Raw genomic sequence first — 13,277 nt, 5'->3', positions numbered from 1 at the left:
TGGTCACTACTGACCTGCGCAGCATGAGTTTGGGGTTTTTCGTGGTGTACTGCTCCACCAGGTGACTGAGCAGAGTCTTTAGGATGTCGGTGAAATACTCCAGCTTGCCGTGCAGCGCCACCGTGAGGAGGGAGGCCACATACGCCCTGTCCCGTGGAGAGAAGGTCCGCTGGGCTTCCAGAGTGTGGATGAACTGCAGGGAAGTATATGAGGGATATGAGATGAATAAGACACTACCAACCTTAAAGCCTTAATGGTCTATATAATCCAGTTTGAATGATTCTTCCTGGCAGGTTTAAGGAAAGCCCACCTTGGTGAGGAACAGTTTGCTGTTTAGCAGGTTGGAGAGCTGAACCAAGCCTTGCTCCACTGTGGCCCGGCGACAAGCGGGAACGTCAAGGTCCCGTCTCAGAGGAGAATCACGGTGACCGGGGAAGAAAATCCTCTCCGAGTATTTACGATAATCCAGGACTGGAATCCCAGAGCCCATGAGATCACTGGACACATCCATCATCTCAGTCATCAGATCTGCACACACACACACACACACACACACACACACACGGTCTATTATAAAGGAATTTCAAGCATGTTGTCCGAGTCTGGCTGATGTTTACGTGGGAGCGTCTGACCTGTGAACTCCTTTTTACAGCGGTCTCGGACACTCGTCTCCAAGTTCTCCAGCTGGATCTGGACTTTCTTATAGTCTCTCAGTGCTTGCTTGCTTTTCCTCCTGTTAAACACACACACACACACACACACACACACACACACACACTGCTGAGTCTGGAAATGTCTGTTTATTCTCAACTGTGCATCCTAGTCATCTGATTTATTGTAAGTTTTGAGAAGAAAAGCATAGCAGCACAAACATATGTACTGTACAGTGGGCTCCAAAGTCTGAGAAAATACTTTAAATCTTACATATTTGTTAGATGTATGCTTCCTAATATTATATGAACTTGTGAAGAATAACTAATACATTTTATTATTATTATTATTATTATCTAATCAATGACTAATTTAAATAATGTATCAATTATCATTAATTATATCAAAACTTGATTGTAAAGAAATACATCTAGGTATTATAGGTAGGTTATAATATAGTATAATATAATATAATGTAATATAATCACAAAATGTGCTACTTTCACTAGCTTTCTCAGACTTTTGATCCCAGTGCATGTCAATAATCAGTAATAAACTGGTTAAACTGGTATGGGAATACCTGTATATGAGCACGATAACCAGCACAATAAGAGCCACGATGGAGGCGCCCACCCCGACCCCCACCTGAGCCTCCAGAGGGAATGCAGCGGGGCCCTGAGAATCATACTGCACCCGTCCCAGAGAAAAGTTCAGATTCCCCATCCTCACCTACACAAACACACACCAGATTTCCATTCCGTATCATGGGACACAGCACAAAATGAATAAGAGTTATAAGAAGTTGTCGTACAGTGAAGTCTGGGAGCGTGTCGGCCGCCTCTCGTTTCTTCAGCGCGGTCACTGACGGCTGCAGTGACGGAGGCTCACAGTACAGATGGGTTCTGGTTAAAGTCTTCACAGCACACTCTCCATCACCGATCAGAGCAACCACTTCCTCTTTAGACATGGCCAGGTCCAGATTCTCACCCTAGAACCCACATTCAGACAAGTTCATGGGACACACAAGTGTGGAAATAACAAAAAAAATCTATTGTGTATTAACACACAGATCAGAAGAGATCCCAATCTAGATTTACAGTATGTTTTCATAGCACAATGCAATCGTTTTTATTGCATAATTTATTTTTATTAAATAAAACAATTATACAATATATATAAACACACACACACACACACACACACACACACACACACATATATAAAATATAAAAAATGCTAATAATCCATTGTAATTTAGTGTTTGTCAATTTATTAACTAAGTTTAAACAACTACATTCTCACCAAAAAAACTCACACAACAGCAGTACTATTTGTAAAATTATAGTGGATTCATGCATCCAGCATGACACTTGTAATATAATATATTATAACATAATATAAAACAATACTTGTTCTGGTGAGGAAGTTTTGAGTTTTGAACATTTATAACTCAAAACTCATTTTCATTTAGATACTATTACAGTTTTTTATTATTTTGAATTAGTTTTATTTTGGTGTTCCACATTTTCATTAAAATTATTGTAAGTTTGTTTTGTCATTATGTTTATTAGTAATTGCTTTTTTAATATGCCATTTTAAGTTTTGTAATGAATATATATATATATATATATAATGTAATTAATTTAAATTTAATTTAATATATGTAATTATTTTCAATGTTAGTTATTAGTAATTTTAATCAAGTTAAAATTGTTTTTTTAATATAATTTATTAAATTTTTTGTAATATTTTTTTTGTATGGTTTTTGTTAAGTTAACTATAATAACCCTGGTTCTGAATACTTTTTTAACGGTAATAATGCCAATATTTTTTGCTTTTTTTAATTAATTAAACATCCTAAAAAGAAATCTAGGATGGTATTATTAATATAATACAACTTTATATAATACAAAGTTATATAACATTATATATATATTATATTATCTTAACTATTATTAGTTTTGGGGCTTTGAATTATAGAGTTATCATATGTTTGTTTTACAAATCTTCAGTGCGTTCACACACGTGTGAGAGGGGCCTGACCTCCACAGAGATGATGCTGCCAGGTTTGTATCTGAAGGGTTTGCTGGGCTCGTGTTGATTGAGGCTGTGAAGGACAGGATTGGGCTCATAACTGAAAGGGCTGCCGCTGACCGCCTCAAACTCAAAGTGCAGGTTATCCAGGAGGAAGCGCACGCTGACAGCAGCACGCAGGGCCTCGGGGCCCACCTCCGGAGTGGGACACAGGATCAGAGTCGAGCTGTTCACTGTGCACCGCTCCTCCACCTGATCACCCACAGGACACGAGGAAACCAACTGTGTTACAATAACTGACACGTGAGCACTGGACAGTTTGTTTAATGCTGTGAGAAAGCACAAGCACAGACTCACTTGTGTGAACTCTACCTGTTTGACCACACAGAGACTATCTTCAGGACAGCTGGGCTCTGGGACGATCCGCCGAGCTCTTCTGAGGAGACTGGGATCCACGCTGCTCCTCTTCCTCTTCCTCTTCCTCTCCAGAGGGGTCAGGGTCACGTGGATACGAGGCTCCTGTACCACGTCCAGATGCTGGCCAGACACTCGAATGATACGACCCCCGCTTAGACAAACACACATGATCCATGAGATGGTCATTATATATGCTGGACTAATAACTCATTTTTTATTTCCAAATCACAGATCATGGAAGAAAAAACAAAGGAAACATTGCAAAGCATTAAATTGCTGATTGGCGCAACTGTGCATGTGTCAAATATATAACAAATGATATTACCAACACTTCTGTAAATCACAATAAAGAGTTTATAATATAAGAAGTCATATGCATCTTTTTCTTCTTGAACTTTTAAAATAAAAAGGATTGCATATGTTAACATACTCATACAAAAACAATTTCTGAATATGACAGATAAATACACTGGCATATATAAGATTGCTCACATTTACGGTAAAGATTCCTTAATTAGTCCTAAGCATTAATTTCTTAAGTTGATCAATTTACTTAATTACTTAATTGAAAAAGACTAAAATGTACTACTTTAATTAGCTTATGAAAAATAAACATTTACATATACTCTATATATATAACAAGTCTTGGTCTTTTGCAGTTTTGTAATATAAAATAAGATATATAAAAATAAAAATAAAAAAAATCCTTAAAATAATACAACTTCATGGATTTTCACTCCATTGGCACAATGTTTAAAAGAAATAAGTTTAGTAAGCATGTATTAGCATAATGAAGCTTTTTAATATAAATTAAATTAAATAGACTACAGGATTTCCACGACACAGGAAAAGCAGTTTCGCAAATAAAATAAACATAAAAAATAAATACATTTTAATTTAAAACCAACACATATTGTTCTCACTCCACTGGCAAAATATTTAAATTTCTACTAAAAAAAGAAACGTTAAAAAACAAGTCTTAATACTTAGTGTAATTCTGTAAAAATAATACAAAATTAAATAAAACTATGCTTAAGTTGATGTGATGTGATGTTTCTCACCTGATGAAGCTTCGGGAGGGAGCAGCATGGGTCACGTTGGGGTCTGGGGTGTACTGATAGAGGACGTCCTGTAGATGGCGCTCAGCTCGACCGAAGCGCAGCGTAACGCCGCTCTCTCCGGTTCTGTTCCTCCCTCCAGTCACACACTCAACACGCTCACTGTTGTACTGCTTGGGAGAACTGGTAAGACATACACTACTAAAACTCTGCGTTGTCAATTGGGAATAGACATAAATGACAATAAATCCGAGTAATTTATGAAGTATATTCTAGTCATGAAATGATGTTTTTAGAACACAGCTCATTGTTTTAGATCTTCAAAGACTTCCAGCGTTAACAGAAGGATGATTCAGTATTTATAACACAATCAGCTGACATAATCACTGCATTTCGTTGCGTCGTACATTAGATGTGACAAAGTTGAATCTAAACTGATCGAATCTAATAAGATGCAGAGATGACTTCTGTCTGACTGGACGGCTGCAGAGGACGCTGCTCTACACAGTCACTTACATGTAACATGGGACTCCACCAATCAGGATGCTGATCTCATTGGGACGTCCCGTCAGAAGGTTCTGTCCCGTGATGGTGAGGGACGTGCCGCCCGACATTGGGCCTTTCAGTGGAGACACTCCCAATAACACTGGGTCCTTGAGTTTAGGAAAACAGAACACGCGCACACACACACACAGGCACGCACGCACACACACACACAAACACGTTAGAAAACACTGCCTTATACATGTTTGCTGTTACACAATGACCTCATCCTGTTAAAGCCCTGAATAATGCATTTTTGTTTGCCAGGAAAACTATCTAAAAATCCTTAAAATAAGATAGATTTATGTAACTGAACTGTATGAGATTTTTTACATTAAAATTTTTATTTTTTTAAATTATTTTTTTTTTTAAATTACTTTATATAGATATTTTTAACCATAAAAGCTCACTATATTTCCCTTTTCGCCCTTTAGATTGTGTGGTAAAGCCCCTGAAAAATGCATAATATTTAGGTCTTCAAATAATATGCATTTACTTTATTAAATTGAGTTAGGCTCAAGACTTTTTAAATAACATGAAAAAAAAATGTTTCACTACATTGATAAAATAGTTTTTTTTTTTTCTTGTTTGAAGCATAAATCTCACAATATTTACTCATCCTATTAAATATTTATGTTTTATTTTCCAGTAAACATATCTAAAATATTTTTTTAAACAACTTAATATATTATATATATATATATATATATATATATATATATATATATATATATACATACATACATATATATTCATAACTATTTTAGTATAACTTTATTTTTCACCATAGTTTGAAGCATTAATCTTGCTATATATATATATATATTTTTTTTTTAAATAAAAATAATTATTAAAATATAAACTCCAAATATACCTTTCACAATTATGTAATAAACAAATGAACAAAGGAATAAAGTCTTAATTGTGACAAGACAAAAACACTGTTAAGGAAAAGTCATTCTGCAGTGTAAAACTTTGTTTTAAAATGCTTGAATGCCTCCCTGCCTTTAATAAATACAGGATCAATTCCTTGCATGTTATTCAGTTTTGCTAAACAATTTGTATCCCTTTCGTGCCTGTTGGATTAATGTTTACCTGGTAACGGAAGCGCTGGGCAGACTGCCCGATTCCTCCTCCTTTGACCTGAACTGAGACGTGGCCGCTCTGCTCCCCTGCACTGGCTGTGGTCTCACACACAATACTGACAGACACACAGAGAGACCACTGGGTCAATACTCTTCTTCACACTGTGGAGCTCAACTGCCTGAAGCCATTTACACAATGTCATTAACGAGTGGCAGTAATATCCAGCATGCCCTCTCTCTCACACTCATATCACATTACCTGGAGGACACCTCGTATCTGTCGGGGATGACCGTGCAGGGGACTCCGGCTACCGTCACCGAGTGCTGGATGTCTTCAGCTCTCTGACCCAGATTAGAGCCGGACACCGTGAGCACTGTGCCACCCTCCACTGGACCAGAAAGAGGCTCAATCTGTAATACACCACAACATGTGAAATGGCCTCGATGATGACAAAATCATAGATGTGCATCGAAAACACTACACTAAAGCTCAAACGTTTGGGGTTGGTAAGATTAAAAAAAAAAAATTCTTAAATGCTCTTATGCTGTTCACCAAGGCTGAATTTATTTGCAGGAAAACAGGAATATTGTGAAATATTATTGCAATTTAAAACAGCTGTTTTATATTTTAATAATATATTATAAAATGTAGTTTATTCCTGTGATGTAAAGCTGCATTTTCAGCATCATTACTCCAGTCTTCAGTGTCACACGATCCTTCAGAAATCATTCTAATATGCTGATTTACTACTTAAGAAACATTTCTTATTAATATCAGTGTTTAAAACAGTTGTGCTGCTTATTATACATTAAAAAAAAAATCGAAATCTCTCCTGAAAAAATGTAACAAATCTCACTTTATATTTACTTTATTTCCCTTTTCTTCCTTTATTTTTTGTGTGGTGTTACACCATTGATCTCATCATATTAAAAACCTTGAAAAATACATAAGATTTTGTCTTGTTTTCCAGTGTAGCACATGACAGTCTCACAAATGAACTTTTCCCCCACTCTAATAGCATTTTTTTTCTCATTTGATGCATTAAACCCTCTATATTATCTAAAAAATAAACATTTAAATCTATACTCTTAAAAAAAAAACTTAATATATATATAAAAAAATAGTTTTAAAGGATGACAGGACAAAACACTATGAAAATACATTTATGCAATGTAAAAGGTTTGCTTTTTTCAGTTAAAAATTCCTTGCATTTCATTAATTCCTGCTATACCACTTCTAGACCTTTTTATCCCATTTTTGATCACTTTGACAAACAGAACATTTCAAAGAACAGCTTTCATATCACCTTATTACGATGGCATGCCAAACATCCACAACACTAGCAATATTACTCACATTTTCATTAAGAAAAGTCCCTGCACACATCTATGAGGTCATTTAGCTAATCAGCTAATGTCAGTTGAAATATTGTATTCTGCTATGCTCTGATTTATACATCTAATGGACAAAATAATTATTGTACAAACACACAGGTCAGCAAGGAAAGGCATAAGGCCAAGGGTCAATCCTTAAAGGAGTGAAGAAAATCCTTTCACATTGCAGTTTAGCCCGGCAGGTTTATTCCAAGTTCTTAAAGGGACAGTTCACATAAAAAAATAAACGGCTGAAGATCTTCTTGTGAGTGAAACGGAGGGCAAAAACACAGAACTGTAACTTTAACAATACTGAGTATAGTGTTAATGGCTCCCAAAAGGCAGAAGTAAACAGGTGTGTCCCTCACCGTGTGTATGTGAGGAGCAGGACAGGTCTGCTGGACGTGTTGGGTGCAGGAGCTCCTGTAGACGCAGCTGGAGCGAGACCCTTCACACCACACACACTCGTACTGCGGATCAGCCGTGTGACAGCGACTGCAGTCGGACCGGCCCACGGAGCAGTTATACAGCCGCACTGCAAACACAAAACACACGTCACAAACAGAGAACAGCACATTCATAACCTCAGCAAACAGCTGGTGACGTACCATGAAGGTCCTCTGGGTAATCCACCTGGAAAGAGTCCCTCCTCCTGACTGAGATCAAGCTCCTGTATTCCTCCACCGCAGCCGAATAAGAGTACTTTGAAACGAAATACAATCAGCAGAACAAAGCTTTACAGACACATTCAGATATTTAATGGATGTTATATATCTGCCACATACTGGTTGTGCCAGCAACACAATTACTGTTAAATTAGATTGCGGTGAAATATAATGAAGAAAAAAAAATGTAAAAGTAGACTTATTTCAGCTAGTTGCCAAGGCAATATTTCAGACTTTCATTTAATATGCTAAAAAAAAATCGTTTTAATAAAAATGACATACAAAATGAACACCATAATTAAACCTTCAAATTAAAAAAAAAAAAAAAAGGAATTTAAATCATTCATAAAAACTATAACAGGTCGTCAAACAATCTGAATATACATTGTAAAAAAAAAAGAAAAAGAAAACGTACTGGTAATTTTTCTGCCTGGACCTTGTCCAATAATTCTTACCGACATTTCCGTTAATTCTAAATTCCGTAAACTAACTCTAAAACACAACGTAACAAAAGTGCTCAAATTTAAAAAAGCAGGTAAAACACATGTAAAAAAAAATCAACATGGAAAATATTTTCATATTAATACAGATTTTTTTTTTTTGCAGACCTGGTGAAGCTGGCAGGTAATGAAGAACAAAGATGGCTGAGAGTCGTCCACTTCCACGAAAGCGTCCACCACCACCGATCGGCCCTCAATCACCAACACACACTGATAATCAAGATCTTTGTCCTAAAAACACACAGATATATTCTGTTCATGGCCTACAGATTTTTAAACACTTCATCAATAAACCAGACAACATAATACCCAACAAACACAATTCTTTTAAACTTTCCATTCATCAAAGTTTCATGAAAAAAATGCATCACGTTTTCCACAAAAATATTAAACAGCAAAACTGTTTTCAACATTGATAATAATTAAAATGTTTCTTGAGAAATCAGCATATTAGAATGATTTCTGAAGGATAATGTGACTCTTAAGACTGGAGTAATGATGCGGAAGCTTTGACATTTTTAAACAGAAAACAGTAATTTCATAAAATTGTATTATCGTATTTTCCGGACTATAAGTCACACTTTTTTAATAGTTTGGCTGGTCCTGCGACTTATAGTCAGGTGCGACTTTTTTATCAAAATTAACTTGACATGAACCAAGAGAAATGAACTAAGAGAAATTAACAAAGAAAAAACATTACCGTCTCCAACCGCCAGAGGGCACTCTATGCTGAGCAGCATAGAGCGCCTTCTTGCGGCTGGAGACGGTAATGTTTCTCTTGGTTCTTGGTTCTAAATAAATGCGACTTACAGTCCAGTGCGACTTATATACGTTTTTTTTCCTCATCATGACGTATTTTTGGAGTGATGCGGCTTATACTCAGGTGCGACTAGTCCGAAAAATATGGTACTGTATACTGTTGTACAGTATTACTGTTTTACTGCATTTATCGATCAAATAAATGCAGCCTTAGAGAGCAGAAGAGACTTTGAAAAATCTTACTGACCCCAATCTTTAATGCAGGTTTATATTAGTCAAGCCCAAACAAGCCTCAAGAAGTTGATTACCTGATAGAGGTGTAAGTTGCGCCCCAGCAGAGTGATCTTCCTCTCGACATTGACAGGAAGGAGGGAGCTGCCCTGGATGGCCTCCACACAGGGACAGGTGTGAGGACCTCTGCTCACGAGTAAACTCTCCTCTTCCTGATCACACACACAGATGGACAACACACTTCATTACACACACCACGGCTCTGAAAAGAGCAGATGTGGAATATCTCTCTGCTTCCGCTACATTACAGCAACACGTATAAGAAGCAGAATGGCAGCACAACAAAAGTGAATGTGTTAAACAGAGATTTAATGAAAAACAAAATGGACACAAAAAGACACACAGGAAGTCACATGTTCTGGGTTCAATACAGTGCAACACTATCCCTCCGCACTGGTTCAGGAAGTATTTTTTTTCTATAAATTATTCTAATAGGGGTTTTAAAAAAAAGTATTTATTAAAGAGTTATAATCCATGAACAACATCAACCAGTGACGAGGTGAATTACAATATTACAAACTTTGATTTGAAAAACAACAACAACAAAAAGCTATGTACTATATACTTATCAGTTTTAATGAGGGAAAAAACTACAATCCCATTAAGCATTGTGAATTACACGGTGAAAAATTATGGATGCATGGATACATTTATTGGCCTTTAAATTCATACATGTACACAGAAATATTATATTTTACAATTATTACAATATTTACCAGTTTGATAGCATAGGAAGACTGACTATTGCGTGATTTGTGGTGCTTCATGGGAGTGGACGGGCACTAAAGAGCTCTTTAGGTGCTCTTTGCTTGCTTTAATTCCCAGATGGGTGGAGATTTTTTTGTTGTTGAAGAATCATGGGTAATGTTTTTCCTTTTTTAACCTTGTATTCTGCTGCTAAACATGATTAAAGAAATACAGGTGCATCTCAATAAATCAGAATGTTGTGGAAAAGTTCATTTATTTCAGTAATTCAACTCACAGTGTGAAAATAATGTATTAAATAAATTCAGTGCACACAGACTGAAGTAGTTTAAGTTTTTGGTTCTTTTAATTGTGATGATTTTGGCTCACATTTAACAAAAACCCACCAATTCAATATCTCAACAAATTAAAATACTTCATAAGATAAAAAAATAAAAACATGTTTAGTGAATTGTTGGCCTTCTAGACTTTGGTTTTCAAAAAACACAATGGACTGACTCCAGCAGATGACATTGCACCTCAAATCATCACAGACTGTGGAAACTTAAAACTGGACTTCAATCAACTTGTGCCATGAGCTTCTCCATCCTTCCTCCAGACTCTAGGAGCTTGGTTTCCAAATGAAATACAAAACTTGCTCTCATCTGAAAAGAGGACTTTGGACCACTGGACAACAGTCCAGTTCTTCTTCTCCTTAGCCCAGGTAAGACGCCTCTGACGTTGTCTGTGGTTCAGCAAATTCCTCGACACGTCTGTGTGTGGTGGCTCTTGACCCCAGCCTCAGTCCATTTCTTGTGAAGTTCACTCAATTTCTTGAATTGATTTTGCTTGACAATCCTCCAGTTCTCTTGGTTGGTTGTGCATCTTTTTCTTCCACACTTTTTCCTTCCACTCAACCTTCTGTTAACATGCTTGGATACAGCACTCTGTGAAAAGCCAGCTTCTTTGGCAGTGAATGTTTGTGGCATATACCACATTTTGCTCACAGTAGGTCTGTCTTCAAAGTTTATGTTGATAAGTTTATGTAAAAAATTACCCTATAGAAAAAAATTTAAATAGAAATTTTTACTACAGGTACCTGTGTTGCACTCTAATTTATTGAGAAAAAAAATACAGAGACCTGTATTTCTTTAATCGTGTTTAGCAGCAGAATACCTGGTTAAAAAAGGAAATACATTACCCATGATTCTTCAAATATTTTTGGAATATTTTCAATTTTGAAAAGTGTTTCATTTACAAGCTGTTTTTGTATTTAAAATGAAAGTCAATGGGTATTGACTTTCATTGTATGAACAAAAACAAAAGAAACATTTTTCAAAAACATATCTTTTTCATATTAAGTCATACAGGTTTACAACGACATGAGAGTGAGTTAATGATGACGTTTTATGGAGAACTATCCATTTAAACTGCAAGAGCATTACTTTAACCCAGATTTTTGCTTGTTTTTGCAAACTGATGAACAAGTCAAAATGAATTTCAGTGCATCATCATGAACCCAGAACATTGCTTTAATGTTTTGACATTAAATGACTTTCATATATAATTATGGTCAAATTAGTAATAGAGCAGAACTGCTTTCATCTATTTAATTATATATCCCATCATTCACGCATGTAATTTACGCTTTAGGTACGTTCAACCTCCAGCATCTGCAGCGCTACATGCAAGCAGAGTTGGCCTGAGGACCCACACTCACCAGGAGGAAAAGGTCAGCTGAGTCGGACTGGTAATCTGTGTCTGGAGCGAGGGGGAAATCAGATGAATAAGGCCCTGCCTCGCCGTCGCCAGAGGGGGCGCTGGCTGACGACACAGGGACGCCCGTGTCTATAAGAGCATCTATATCCATCTCGGTCTGCGAGAGGGTGACCACTTCAGAGGTGGATGAGGGCAGTGCTTCAATCAGCGGCCCCATCGTCACCACTTCCCCAGCTCTCAATGCGGGCAGCGTCACTTCAGCCGCCTCTTCACGCGACGAAGGTCCCACCAGCTCTTCGTATGATTGCGGGGCCGGTGTCGACAGTAAACCTACCTGGATGCTCTCCTCCACCCAAGAGGTATTTTGTGAGAGGGTGGTGCCCTCTGAGATGGTATCGGTTGACTTTGTAGTTGCACTGGATGGGTGTGTAGAGGAGGTTGTAGCATGGTTGGGGGTGGTGGGTGTTTGCTCGAGGGGGGTTGTGGTTTCCAGAGCTGTGGTGGGGGCGGCCGTGGGCTCTGGAGTAGTGGGTGGGGTCACTGGAGGGGTAGTTGTGACAGCGGTTTCGGTCGTTATGGCCTCCTCAGTGGTGGAGAGGATTGATGTCGTGGGTGTGGAGGGGGTGTACGTGTACGCGTCAAAGTCTTTTATTGTTTGAGAAGCAGACGTGGAGGGTGAAAACTTTAGACAAACACAGGACAAAACAGAGAGAATGAGGGGGAAAATGAAATAAATGGCAACTGAAATAAATTAATATCAACTCAAATCAATAAACAATGGGGCTGAATTAAACATTAAAAATCATAAAACACACAAGAAAGCGTTATGTGTACTACAATTTAAAAATCTGGGTTTGGTAAGATTTTATATTTTTGAAAGAAGTTTTGAAGGCTGAATTGATTTAATAAAAAATGCAACAAAATTATGATTGAGAAATATTTAACAATTTCAAGTAACTGTTTTCTATTTGAATATATTTTATATTTATGTTTCTCTGAATTTTCAGTATCATTACTCCAGTCTTCAGTGTCACATGATCCTTTAGAAATCATATAATATGCTTATTTGGAAACATTTATTATAATTATAATGTTGTTTGTCTACAATTGTTGTGCTTAATATTTATGTGGAAACTGACACTTTTTTCCAAGATTCTTTGATGAATACAAAGTTCAAAAGAATAGCATTTATTTAATATAATTTTTTTGTTACATAAAAGTCTTTAATGATCTGTTGTCATCAATTTAATGCATTCTTGCTGAAAAAAGTATTACTGTCTCCAAATTTTCAAATGGTAGTTAATATGAACCAAAAACGGTTATTCAAAGCAAAAGGAACCAAAAACACATACAATGGGGTCTAAAAGACGGAGACTACACTGAAACGTGTGATTTAAAACTTTAATAAATGAAAAAAAATAAAAAATTTTCGCATTTTCATATTCTACTAAGTACACTTGTAACAAAATGACGACAAAATAGACGTTTTTCCACTTA

General features: G+C 36.7%; 1 protein-coding gene across 7 annotated transcripts in view; it reads right to left on the bottom strand.

The window, feature by feature from the left end:
- Positions 1-13,277, bottom strand: part of LOC127944749 (plexin-B1) — a 69,984-nt gene that overhangs the window by 7,142 nt on the left and 49,565 nt on the right. For 3 of the 7 annotated variants that reach the window (XM_052540960.1, XM_052540961.1, XM_052540959.1), the window contains 16 exons: positions 11,782-12,462; positions 9,395-9,529; positions 8,436-8,558; positions 7,771-7,864; positions 7,531-7,697; positions 6,048-6,199; positions 5,799-5,904; positions 4,677-4,813; positions 4,164-4,343; positions 3,043-3,253; positions 2,695-2,937; positions 1,463-1,639; positions 1,232-1,380; positions 633-733; positions 311-528; positions 15-193 (listed from right to left, as the gene is read on the bottom strand). In XM_052540960.1, coding sequence (XP_052396920.1) covers positions 15-193; positions 311-528; positions 633-733; positions 1,232-1,380; positions 1,463-1,639; positions 2,695-2,937; positions 3,043-3,253; positions 4,164-4,343; positions 4,677-4,813; positions 5,799-5,904; positions 6,048-6,199; positions 7,531-7,697; positions 7,771-7,864; positions 8,436-8,558; positions 9,395-9,529; positions 11,782-12,462 — 3,053 coding nt within the window. The remainder of the gene's footprint in view (positions 1-14; positions 194-310; positions 529-632; positions 734-1,231; positions 1,381-1,462; positions 1,640-2,694; positions 2,938-3,042; positions 3,254-4,163; positions 4,344-4,676; positions 4,814-5,798; positions 5,905-6,047; positions 6,200-7,530; positions 7,698-7,770; positions 7,865-8,435; positions 8,559-9,394; positions 9,530-11,781; positions 12,463-13,277) is intronic. The other 4 variants (XM_052540963.1, XM_052540962.1, XM_052540964.1 and 1 more) reach the window with 3 other exon arrangements.

The sequence above is a fragment of the Carassius gibelio genome, chromosome A23 (genome assembly GCF_023724105.1).
Source record: "Carassius gibelio isolate Cgi1373 ecotype wild population from Czech Republic chromosome A23, carGib1.2-hapl.c, whole genome shotgun sequence".
NCBI lineage: Eukaryota > Metazoa > Chordata > Actinopteri > Cypriniformes > Cyprinidae > Carassius > Carassius gibelio.
Note: the sequence above shows the minus strand (reverse complement) of the source record. Positions and strands in the feature narration are given on the sequence as shown.